We start from the raw sequence: 13,838 nt of genomic DNA, 5'->3' as shown, positions 1-13,838 counted from the left end.
AGTTTTAACTATAATTTTAATTAAATTAGATTCTGATTTGATCAAAACTGTATCATAAATCCTCATCTAAGTTAATTTAAACTGGGTCAAATTTGCACTTGAAATGGCCACATTTTAAATAAAATTCAATTTCATGCCTAATGAAATATCTTGGGTACAAAGTTTTAATAGAAGGAATAAAATCCAGCACAACTGGCCTAATTAAATGAATAATTATATAATTTAACAGTTCAAACCAAGAAATGAGTCTGCACTGTAGAGTTAATAGAATTTTTCCTATTGTCTTTAACTCATCTTGGAAAATTACTGTGTAAAGCTTAATTAATTTCATACAGTATTTTACGTCCTTGAATACTTATAATGCCTGCTTAATTATGTCACCAAATTTAGCAGTGACCTAGAATTGTTTAGAAAATTTAAAGAGTAGCAATACAATACAGATACTTCTAAAAAACCAATGGTAAAATACACCAAATTAATGCTTTTTATTGTCATTAGCTATTTACAAGAAATAGTCCAGGTAAACAATATTAAGATATGTTCTGAACAGTTTGAATATTGTATTGGAGCATACTCACTATACCATGCTACTTGAGCACTTGATTAATAACATAATATGAGCACTGTTTATGAAACTAATTTTAATGAACAGAATAGTAAGGTACTTGTAATCAAATTAGACTAGACAATCTCATTAATCCCTACAGTATACGTAAAATTCAATAATTGTTCAGAAATAATGAAGAGAGTAAATATTATATCAGGTACAATTAGCACAATCATGCTTTATGTTGTGTAGGAAAGTATTTTTAGTCCAAAGCATAAATGTAAAATTTAATTTATATTAATATTAAACTTATAGAAATTATCTTAACAAAAATAAAACCATCAAACTTATGTAAAAATGGCACACATTATTTATATGGTAAAATATTTATCTGGTTAGAAAGAATAGAAAGATAAGGTGACATACATTACCATAAATGGCATGTTAAACAATATAATCACATTTTGTATTGCAAGCATATTTCAAAATTCAAAAAGATGGAACTTTCTTGTACTGAAGTTTTATAAAACACAATTGGCTACAAACAACCAACCAATAAACAGCTGATAATCAATCATATTATCAATAAAGGCAGCTCTGACATCACAAAACAAATATCCCATTTAATTTACATCGTAAATCAAAATGGCCTACCTATTAATAAACATAGTGCGACATCGCCCATGATCCTTAGACCTGGACTATAAAAACACTGTGATCTAAAAACTATAAGTTAAAAATTACTAATCCTCCTCCTCCTTGGGTCAGTAGAAAAATAATGGTTGTCTACAGAGAGGATGCCCAAGATAAACCGGTTATGACGTCATAATTGAACAGGAAAACACCGTCCAATTCAGAAAAGCAGAGTTGGTCGGAGATTAGATTTACGGAATTGCACGCGGCCTTGGCCTGACGGATTCCCGTACCTGTCCATCGTTAATGTTGTAGAGGAAAACATAACTGTAATTGGTTATATATACATAATACTTTAAACTATTAACTTGTTGTTTCTTGGTAATATAAGAATAAATAAAGTAAGCTATCACCGTATCCTAGGCTTCGGCTCTCTAACTGAGAAAGTCATGGGTTCGATTTCCGGAAGGTCAATATAAATAGATTTGGACCATTACCCATTTAAAATATGTTATACTTCAATATTAAAATGTCACTAGAATAAGACGAAAACCCACCGTGAAAAATAATTTAAAGAACATTCTAACTTACTTTCTACTAAGATACTTGTTCTTTGATTCAAAACTATTTCATTTGAACATTTAATATTTTCCAACTAAGGGATATTTATCATACAATATGTATAGTTGAATACTATTTAGAAATTTTAATTATGATTATATTCAGTTTTTATTTATTGTTAATTTTTGTTTGTATCAATCAACGTGGTTTTTAATCTATCCGCGTTATACAAAATGTCAGAATATCTAATGATATTTATATCATCTGTATGACCTCCAGATGATTCTTTGAATTTTCAGGAAAGAGAAATGTATTTCTATGTATTTATTTCTTTCGTTTTTAGTTTTCGGGTTTTCCTTGAAAAATCCACCTCTTGTCTAAATCGTTTTAGGATTTATTGTTATAATTTGACGTACAAATGTGTTGGAATCTTCATCGGAATCCTTGAAATAATACAAAAGATAGAAATAATTAAGTTATAAAATACAATATTCCATAATCTGGATGGGGGCAGCTCTTTTACTCTACGAATCGTTGTCTCAACGACCCTATTTTTATATTTGCAATATCAGTGTTGGGTCTTTTACACTACTAATCGTTGACTCAACGACCCTTTTCTGAAAAATAACAAATAACAGAGGGTCTTTTACTCTACGAAGCGTTTGTGACAACGACCCGATTTTACTAAGAAAAACTAAAATTCAATCCAATGGTTCTTTGTCACAACGACCCATATACCGAATATAAGAATAGAACTACAAGTGGGTTCGTTGACACAACGACCCTTTTTCTATATTTTTTATCTAATTCATTAAATTGGGCCGTTTACACTACGGATCTTTGTATCAACGGCCCCAAATATAAATTAAAAGTTGAAAAGTAGAAAAAAGGTTCGTAGAATCAACAACCTAGTTTTCAGAATAAGTTGAAATATATGTATTAAGGGGTCGTTGACTCAAAGACCCTATAATGCATCTAACCTCAAATAAGACATTCTAGGGCGTTTACTCAACTGATCGTTTGTCTCAACGCCCCTCCGTCCCAAACAAGCACTTTCAAACGAAACAGGGTCAATCAGTCAACTCCTAGCCCGGTAGGCATGAAGGCGCTGCGTCTGTGCCGAGTTTAGTCCTAACATCTGATATAAGGGTAAATACTTTGTATAAGTATTATATCTAAATATTTTGTTTATTATACGTATATATTATTGAACTAGATTTAAAGTCTGGTAACAGTTGTATTTATAAAATATAAGAAATATTTTTAAGACATACATTTCTAGTTATGATTCCCATTTCTTGTTTATGTATTAAAATATATTTCACTCATGTACATAAACTGAAATAATGTAAACTGTCATTCATATTTCTACTTCTGTCGGAAACAGGTTGAGGTTTCTAATTAATTATTAAATGGTTAATCAAACAGTACCCAACGTTCAAATTAAAGTTAAAATGAAAACATTGCAAACAAATGAAAACACTAATACTAAATTTTGACAACTACAACTCCAAACATGCACTATGAGGAATTCGATTGACAGTGCCGAAGCCACTCATCTGAGAAGGACGAAAGATTAATTTCTGTATGTCTGTATGACCGCACAATATATCGAAAACGAATTGACTTATATATGGTTACTGATTTATAGCGATCACTTTTAAATTGCTATTGCGGTTAACCGTACAGTGACGGGAAAATCGCAGAAGAAATAAATTTGTAAGCAAACTGTGTACAGTCATATGACATTTTTAGATGTGGCATGGTAACACAAGTACCCTATCCATCCGCAAGATATTTCTAAAAATGTCTTTTTTGTGTGCTTTAAATTTTATATGAATCTTTATTTATACATAGACAAGAAGGAGCTCCATTTTGGCGCATGTATACTCATTTTTTCGGCTGAGCGTAATATATTAGGTATATTGTAACATATACGTACTTGAATTCTGTGCGCTCCACTACCCGTATGTTATTTGTATTATATCTGATTGAGTTCATTTATAAGTCTAGGTGAGTTACTGTAGTCGACACTATATACATCATCTGATATCAAAACTTTCTTACCACTCAGTAGCTAATCCCATCGTGTAACTGTAGAATATTTAGCGTATCAACTATACCATGTAATCGATTTGTTAATTACATGTATAAGTTGTTAAAAGAGGTTTGTTTGCATTGGATAGTTTTAAACAGTTTAAATTAATCTATGGTCAAATATCAATGGAATGAAACTTAAATATTCTAACTACAACTACAGAAACAACAGTGAGGTAGTCCTCAGGTAAAGGCTCGGGTGAGGTGGTTCCTTCCTCCCAAAATGGTGTCGTTAGCAGACAATGCAATAGTTTTATTGCAACCGGTCTCGAGTTTACGTATATAAAATATACGTACATGTATATTTTGGAAATTTTAACATCAGAGACACACCTTTCTATAAATAAGTTGCCTGTAGCAAAATAGTTAAACAAATTATTTAAAAATACTAATATTAAAAGGAAGTAGTTTTGGTGAAAAGGTTGATTGGCTTGCCGCAACATCTCCCTTTGATATATATTTTTCATATAAAGCCATCCTATAATTGACAACAATGACTGTAAATTCTAAAAATCTAATATACCAAATAAATTGCAAGTAATGCTCCATACAATACATTGGCCAAACATCTAACCATTTATGAATCCGTATGACAGGGCATAGGTTTGATATATTCCATAAAAATAAAGAAAAACCATTAGCAAGACATGGTCTAGAACATAAACAAGAGTGTTTTACATTAAAAGGAATACACCAACTACCACCATTCCCTGATGAAAATTACAACAGATTAAAACTAAAGCACGTAGAGCAAACTCATTAAATCATGTTGAAGACAAAAAAAAACCCATTTGGTCTAAATTTAATACAAATTTTTAAAGACATAAATTTAAATTATTGTTAAAGATTAAAAATTTGTCAAAAATTAAAAGTTTTATTCCATCCTTTCTAAAAATCAACTGTTCGAACAAGATTAAATAAGAAAAATTTTACGTCAGCTGGACTTTATCAATAATGTTATGCACTGTGTTTAAATTTATCATTTCATGATTCTTGTTTACGTTTTATAGATTTGTATTAACTTAATTTAAAACTTCCTGAAGACGGTATTAAATCCCCTGAAATATAAAAGTGAAAAATGGTTCTTTTATTTTCTTCTATTTAACACAGTGACGATAAATATTATTGAACACTGGCATAATTTTGTTATAGGTGAAAAGGAGATATATTAACAGTATTCTTTAAGTGCAATAGAGTTTTTTAAGTCTCCTAAAAGACAAAATTATAAGATGCAGCCTATTTTAAGTTTTTAAATGCAGCCAGAATAAGAATTTTTTTGTAAGTTTTATTGAACATTAAAACCAGCTCACACAAATATAAACTATTACTAGGATTTTATCGTTTGTGAAATGCCAGCCAAATAAGAATGTTTCATTGTACAACTTTATTTCACAATTTGACTCCACCCCCCCAAGTTCACAATAGTGTGTTATCTTTTTAAACTATTACTAAGGATTTTTATCGTTTCATTGAAATAAATAAGAAATATTTCATAATTCATTTACAACTTTATTTCATTTCACAATTGACCTCCGCCACCCCCCCGTTGACAGACAGTAACCGTAAATTTGAATTTCTTCCACTGACTGTAATTTGGATACTCAATTCTTTGATAAATTGTGGTCAAGAGGAATGTCAGTGGAAATCCTACAATGGCATTCAAGCTAGACATCTAGACCGCCGCGGAATTTTTTGCTGTGGCAGTCCATCAGAGTTTGTTCTTCAACTCGGAGTAATTTTCAGGTCCATGGCTTGACATCTAGACCGCCGACAAGGAACTGTGTTGTTGCAATCCGTAAAATTTCAGGTCCAGGCTTGACATCTAGACCGCCGACAAGGAATTTTTTCTGTGGCAGTCCATTTCCCTCGGAGAATCTTTGTAAAATCTAGACCGTCGACAAGGAATTTTTGCAGTGAAATCCATCAGAGTTGTTCCGCCCCGGAGAATTTTCAGGTCCAGGCTTGACATCTAGACCGCCGACAAGGAATTTTGCTGTGGCAGTCCCATCAGAGTTGTTCCGCCTCGGAGAATTTCAGGTCCAGGCTTGACATCTAGAACTGTCGACAAGGAATTTTGCTGTGGCAAGTCCATCAGAGTTGTTCCGCCTCGGAGAATTTCAGGTCCAGGCTTGACATCTAGACCGCCGACAAGGAATTTTGCTGTGGCAGTCCATCAGAGTTGTTCCGCCTCGGAGAATTTCAGGTCCAGGCTTTGACATCTAGACCGCCGACAAGGAATTTTGCTGTGGCAGTCCATTCAGAGTTGTTCCGCCTCGGAGAATTTCAGGTCCAGGCTTGACATCTAGACCGCCGACAAGGAATTTTGCTGTGGCAGTCCATCAGAGTTGTTCCGCCTCGGAGAATTTCAGGTCCAGGCTTGACATCTAGACCGCCGACAAGGAATTTTGCTGTGGCAGTCCATCAGAGTTGTTCCGCCTCGGAGATTTCAGGTCCAGGCTTGACATCTAGACCGTCGACAAGGAATTTTGCTGTGGCAGTCCATCAGAGTTGTTCCGCCTCGGAGAATTTCAGGTCCAGACTTGACATCTAGACTGTCGACAAGGAATTTTGCTGTGGCAGTCCATCAGAGTTGTTCCGCCTCGGAGAATTTCAGGTCCAGGCTTGAAATCTAGACCGCCGACAAGGAATTTTGCTGTGGCAGTCCCATCAGAGTTGTTCCGCCCCGGAGAATTTCAGGTCCAGGCTTGACATCTAGACCGCCGACAAGGAATTTTGCTGTGGCAGTCCATCAGAGTTGTTCCGCCTCGGAGAATTTCAGGTCCAGACTTGACATCTAGACTGTCGACAAGGAATTTTGCTGTGGCAGTCCATCAGAGTTGTTCCGCCTCGGAGAATTTCAAGTCCAGACTTGACATCTAGACTGTCGACAAGGAATTTTGCTGTAGCAGTCCATCAGGGTTGTTCCGCCTCGGAGAATTTCAGGTCCAGGCTTGACATCTAGACCGTCGGCAAGGAACTTAGGAAGATATCCTGGTCACCGACAAGGATTCGGAGAATTTTATCCTTCAAAACTTCTGTTCCCACTGATGACTTGGTCCTTGGAAGGCATTGTGGCAGCCGGTACGGATTTAATCATAGTTTTGTTTCCTACTGAAGATTATGACTATTGAGAATGACATTCTTGTTTAAACAAGATTTAAAGTTGTAGGCATGAAATTTTACTTGATAATACATTGATCCACTGTTTTTATTTAAAATGATGATTATTGAAGTGCAGTTTTGAAAATTTTACAGTAGCTTGGTCTGACTTTAAATTTTGAATGAAATTACGTTTCACTTTCCATAACCATAGTTACTGATGTCAACAATAAAAAATTAAGAAGTTGACTATCCTGTTAATTTTAGCACCTTTATACCAATTGCTTGCTAAATAATCTTTAGTACTATCGCTAGCCAGTACACACTATGGTGTCACCCACAATCAAATTTTTAAACGTTCAATAACTGTCCCACTTTGAATCCGTGTCCACAGTAATCATCCGAACGCACGCTAGTCCGAACGACCATCAGTCTGTATTTTTAGATTTTTATGTTACAATTTTAAATCCAGTGTGAGCCACCGAGCATTATATCATTAGTTGTAGAGTGTTTCTGATAGTTTATTAAATATTTCCTCATATAAAGCAAACATCAAAGGCACGCCTTTACAAGTTGCTAACCTTTACCTTCAATATACTAAATTATTTTGAGTACTCCCAATGTCACTCGCAATGTCAGTGTATCTCTGAATATCGCCATATTTCAATTCAACTGCCATTCAGAAAGTATTTTTGTAACGAAGTTATATAAAACTCGAAAACTTATGTACATTTAAAAGATTAATATAATTATCTTTGTAAATAATAAGGCAATGCTTTTATTTTGGGAAGTTTCTTATCTCCCTATAAATTGTATTTGTATTTTTATCAAGCCGCATATAAACATTGTCCCGTAACTCTTTTTTTGCAAAAGTGTTCTACACCAACAGCACAGTAAACTTTATTTCAAAATTTAAAAATTTTCAAACCAGATATACAAATGTTTGAAAATTTGACCAAACATTTGATACAAAATAATAGAATACAAAATGGTGGTAAGGAAACTTTTAGGTGCATGTAATAATAAACAGTTGCAATTTACCTTATTGCTGGAATCTCCGGGAGATATTTAGGATTTTCACGATCACAACCCCCAGAATCCATAACCACTACAGACCAAAAATGTATGTAATATATATATATATATATATATATATATATTATATATACATATATATATATATATACATAATATATGTGTGTATATATACGAGTATTTATTTGTTTATATATATATATATATATATATATATATATATATATATATATATATGGCTATTTTAACAACTACCAACCATAAATAAAAGAAACAAGGTTTTTTGTTATTCCAGGTTTTATCTACTATTATTAATTTGATCTATATTCTTGATATTTAGAATTGCTATTTATCGTTACAATTTCCATTTTTAATATTTATTTGCATTCCATTTTTATCACTCTTACTTGGTAATGTCTTATCATTACTGCTTATAAAGTATATCTGTATCCGGTAAAAGGGTTTATATTTAATATATAATTTTAAATGAAATACAAAACAAATTTATTACATTTGTAAATTTATAGTGGCAAGAGAATAATGTACGCTACATCAATACGAGCGCAACATTCAGCGCCGTACGACTGGTGCGCAGTAACATCTCGCCACAATGTCCCGGCTGCACGCAGTTGAACACAAAGACCCTAGTAGACTAAAAGAACCTCGAACAGTTAAAAGTAGGTCGTTGTCTCAACGACCCTCTTACTATATTTTATCCATTGAGTTAAAAATGGGTTGTTTTCGCTACGACCCTTCTTCACATTGCTTATACATTTCTCCATTTTTGGTCCGTTGACACAAAGAATGGTTGAGTAAAAGACCTGGTTCTTTCAATATAAGCATTTAATATAATTTAGGGTCGTTGAGACAACGACCCATCTTTTGAAATATTAAACTAAACTGGCAAAAAGTGGCGTTGTTGCTACGAACCCAGTTGAGTAATTGACCCTTTCATTCATTTTACTGGGTCGTTGTCACAACGAACCTATGTAGAAAATCTTAAATATCAAAATGGAGGTCGTTGTCTCAACGACCTGTAGACTAAATGACCCTGTCTTATATTGTTATTTTTCTCAGAAAGGGTCGTTGAGTCAACGATTAGTAGTGTAAAAGACCCGTCACCATCTGGATACACTATTTTTTTTTTTAATTTTGACATTTTAATCCTCTTTTCTCCATTCAACATTACATTTCTTCAACCCACCTCTTATAGCATTCTTCATACTCGACCACTCTTATCTTGTTTATTCCATTGTTCACAATCCATAACAAAACTTTTTTTAGGTACCTTTAAATAACAAAAATCTTAAGGTATATTGTTTTGAAGCATTATGTTCGCAACTTTAAATTATAAGTCTCGTTCAGTGACGTATTTAGGGAAGCTCATACCCCTTAATCGTAGAAGAAAATTTATAAAATATTCTGTTGGAGCAATTTAACTAAAACTGTATTTTAACAATAACATTAATCTACATTTCAAAGAGATTCAGTGTATATTTCTGCATTTGCCGGCACAATTAACATTCGCACAGACTTCTAATTTATTAAGTGATAGAACATTAGAAACTATTTAGTGCTAGCGGACCCGGCGAACTTTGTTCCGCCTAACAGTCAACGAATGGGTAGATTTAGGATTTTGAAATAAATACAAAACTATTCAGTTCAATTTTTTATTATATCAGTACAATAAAGTACATAGGAATTGGCTCTCTTCAGTGAAGTACCCTGTGATATATAATTTTTGTCTCGTTATTAGGCGCAAGAACAAATAAAGCAGATGGTTTTTCCGACTCGTGAACATGGCACGACCAATGCACTACGTGTTTTCTAAATTTAAACCACAAACTTCGCTTTTAACAATGAATTTCATCAGGGACCGTATTTTGCCTGGATACACAAGCGATGACGTCGTGTCGACCACTTGACTTTGGGCCGGGAAGCAGCATTTGGCTAATTTCAATCCATTTTGGATTACACTTAAAAGTAATGAAGATATCTGGCCCACCGTAATAACGAACATATGCCATTGCATCTTGGGCATATGACGTGGACTACCTATGTACGTCCCCGGCAGAATAGTCCATCGACCAATATTAGCTGCATTTCCTTCAGTGATAATTGCATCGCGTAAATGGATATAATCCTACGAATGCAGTTTTGTTTGGTTCAACCGAATGAAAGTTAAGCGCTCCGTTTCGATTTTGACGTATACATGTCGACGCAATATTGCCGAAGCAATCGACGGAATCGCAGCATATAGTTGTCAGCATTTTGACGAATCATCAAACGATATGCGTAATAATGTATCGAGCTCTCCTTTTTTGTAGTTTCCTCACCTTAAATTACAACAGTTTAATTATTATTTTGTAAGTAAAACGTATATGCGCATTTTTTACTCTTTTTTAAAACCAAACTAACTAGTCAAACTAATGATATTTATAATCACCATTCAAGGGATTTCTCATTTTGATATTGAAACAATATCCATCTTCTTCTAGCCAAAACATTAGAGGGTATTGCAATGTGTCATACGAACGATGTGTTTCAGATATTTGTTGCAGTTGCCCAGCATCGCGACGTGTAAGCACAATATCGCGTATTTCAAGATTTCACCAACAATGAGGATTGCAACTTCATCTATTGTTGGAGCATTAAACGTGCGTTCGTGTGTTCCAGCTGATTGTTTATTCGCTCCGATCAGAACTTTGTAGTTATCATCTGGCATGCGTTCCAAAGCAGACTTGAACAGCCTGACCAATGCGTGATGTTCATGAAGTAGTTGCTGCAGATCCTGAAAAATTGCTCTTTAAATTGCTGTATTGATCTCTTGAGACCGATCAAGTTGTTCTTCTATGTTGCCCATGAAGTATATTTGTAAAAATGTATGCTGTGCATCTTTGAGAGGTTGCAATGATCAAATTCTTTGGCGAATCTGTCCTTGTATCTATAAAATCAAAAGCAAAGTCAGTATTACTTATTTAAAAACTTTTTATTTAGAATTTTACATGCCTAATTTTGTGTTTGCTGTAAGAGAGTTCTTCAGTGGTTAAGTATAGTAGGCTATGTTATTTTTCTATAAATACCTGGAATGTTGGATTATATCCAGGTTCCTCAATAATATCTGCCCCAAATGAAGTAATTTGGAAACAACTTTTGTATTCATTACACAATGTCGTGATTCTGGTGTTTCGCCACGAAGCAATGAATGCAATGGCTCAGGTGGCGCAGTCACAATTGGCAGTTTCACTTTGCCACCAAGGCAGCACAATCCTGTCGTTTCTCCGGAAAATGTCAATGCGTAACAATGCTTACAAACATCATCCGTGGGCCCAATGCGAACGGAAGCATGCGAGCTGTAATCGATGTTACAATCTTATCGAAACGCTGCACGAATAAAATCGATACTTGATTAATCTCTTCTTACACTTCGAAAATTAGCTAGTTGTTGATTTCTGAGGTTTTCTCGACAATTTCGTATTGCCAATCGAGCCGTTTCACGGGCTGCCTCTCTTTGCTCTCGTGATTGAGAAACACGCAGTCTGGCCATACTAACGCGGCGCCCTTCATGTGCAACTTCTTCTTCTTCAGTGGTTTCATTTGCGATGTTTCGAATCCTAACTCTATTACGGTTTTATCGGGAACGATTAGATATTCTCGGTCGCAGAATTGTCAATAAGAATAATTCTTCAACAAACAGATTATCTGTGAACTTAGCGTTAATTCAAAACAAATCATACACAACATTATGTGAACTGTCACTTACGTTTTTTTATAACACATCACTATTATCACAGATGTTTTGCCTCATATATAGACAAACATTACGTGAACTGTCACTCGCGTTTTGTTATAACACATCACTATTATCACAGATGCTTTGCCTCATAAACAGACAACATTACGTGAACTGTCACTTACGTTTTGTTATAACACATCACTATTATCACAGATGTTTTGCCTCATAAACAGACAACATTACGTGAACTGTCACTTACGTTTTGTTATAACACATCACTATTATCACAGATGCTTTGCCTCATAAACAGACAACATTACGTGAACTGTCACTTACGTTTTGTTGTAACGCATCACTATTATCAGATGTTTTGCCTCATAAACAGACAACATTACGTGAGCTGTCAGAATGTGTTTTATTGATAATATAACCGTGTTACGCCTTCACTGCGGCATGAGACAGGTACAGACTTGAGGTAAGCTCGTAGTAGCGACCGCCACAATCAATACGCTAATTACCATAACTTCTGTAGGGTCAAAGACCGTTATATACCAAGAAAGTTTCTATACGGACATTCAACTCTAAAACAGTTTCATACGTTATTCTATATTGTTAACTACTCTACAGCTAAGAATGATTTGCACGATGTTATTTTTTTAAACCATCCCCCTCAAATTATTTATCGCTATAAAGATCATGGACATTCACCTGGTTACACGGTCTCACTCTGTTATTATTATTCAGCTTAGTTATCCTCAAAATCATGTGTTATATTAATAAATATTACGCTGAAAGGCTTACATTCAGTTTCATATTTTTAATCATATTTGCCAAGTTGGTTCTTTTTACATCGTGAGCGGCATATGCTATGAGTAAAGAAGGTGAAATTCAATTTGTCACAGTTTGAACGGTCGTCATCTTGAAATAGTGTAGTTGGTCTACATTTTTTGTAAAACCTATCCAATGTATGTTTTATAGAAACACTATCTTCATACCGAGTTGTGTTTAAATCAATAAGAACTGTGTTGAGTGTGGAAATCGAACAACTTTTAAAACATATCGAATTGAAATTAAATTTAATGTTTTCATAAGAACACATACAAGTGATTTATATCCATTTAACATTGGATGAAATTTGTTATTTGAGCGTGAAAGAGTAAATGGGTGGATGATGAAATCAGTACTGAAAGGGAAAAGTGCCTTAACTATTAGAATTAAGGAATTTCAAAGATTGTTCCACTTTAAATTAAGTTATTACTTATGTGTGTGTTTTTATTACTGATGCCTATTTAGTTCATATAAATATTGTTATTAGTTAAACCCATGAATTTAAAAGTGTGAACGATAAAAATAATGATAAATGTACTCGTAATGTTATAATTTATGTTTTAGATTGCTTCAAAGCTTGGTGTAAGAATGATGGACCAGCCAAGTAACTAACGGGTACGTCTTTATCTACTTTCAAGTTAACATGCGATAAACTTGAACTGAGGAAATTAACAAACTTTGAAACTTACCAAGAATATTTTCTTGGACTATAATTGAGTTGTAATATCACACCAAATATTCAATCTCCTTAAATTGGTTAAGTAAAACAATGTTTTAAGATAATAGTCTTCACACAAATTACTACCTGGGTAGTACTCATTTTGACAAAATTTATATACCAAAATAATATATAGGCTACATACCGAATACACATGTGGCTATACTGTTAATTTCAATTTTATATAATTGTACCATCATAAATTAAGTACTTAATTATAAAATGCAGTATGTTCCTCTATCGTGTGCGTGTGTGCAACTACTACTATTCAAAACGTGTTAAGTAAAATTCCAAATTGTTCTGTTACCTGTTGTATAAAATTCTGAATATTTTATTAATATTTTGAGTAATGAACATTGAAGTACAAAACACTACACCAAACACGCAGTTGAATAACGTGTTACTTGATAACACAAAATTTAAATATTTAACACGACACTGTAATCCATTTTATACATTGTCGGTAATATTAACGGAAACGAAAATGAGCAAGGATGCTGGATTTTAATTAAGGCCAAACACATTAATATATATATATATATATTTTAGGAGGGAGTATATTATTGACTTTAAAAATATAATTT

General features: G+C 33.7%; 1 protein-coding gene across 1 annotated transcript in view; it reads right to left on the bottom strand.

The window, feature by feature from the left end:
* Window positions 1-1,358, bottom strand: part of LOC124375023 (modular serine protease-like) — a 41,900-nt gene extending 40,542 nt beyond the window's left edge. The window contains exon 1 of the mRNA XM_046833156.1: window positions 1,202-1,358. Coding sequence (XP_046689112.1) covers window positions 1,202-1,232 — 31 coding nt within the window. The 5' untranslated portion in view covers window positions 1,233-1,358. The remainder of the gene's footprint in view (window positions 1-1,201) is intronic.
* Between the last annotated feature and the right edge of the window lie 12,480 nt (window positions 1,359-13,838).

This window comes from Homalodisca vitripennis, chromosome 1 (genome assembly GCF_021130785.1).
Source record: "Homalodisca vitripennis isolate AUS2020 chromosome 1, UT_GWSS_2.1, whole genome shotgun sequence".
Lineage (NCBI taxonomy): Eukaryota > Metazoa > Arthropoda > Insecta > Hemiptera > Cicadellidae > Homalodisca > Homalodisca vitripennis.
This window is presented reverse-complemented; position numbering and strand designations above follow the sequence as displayed.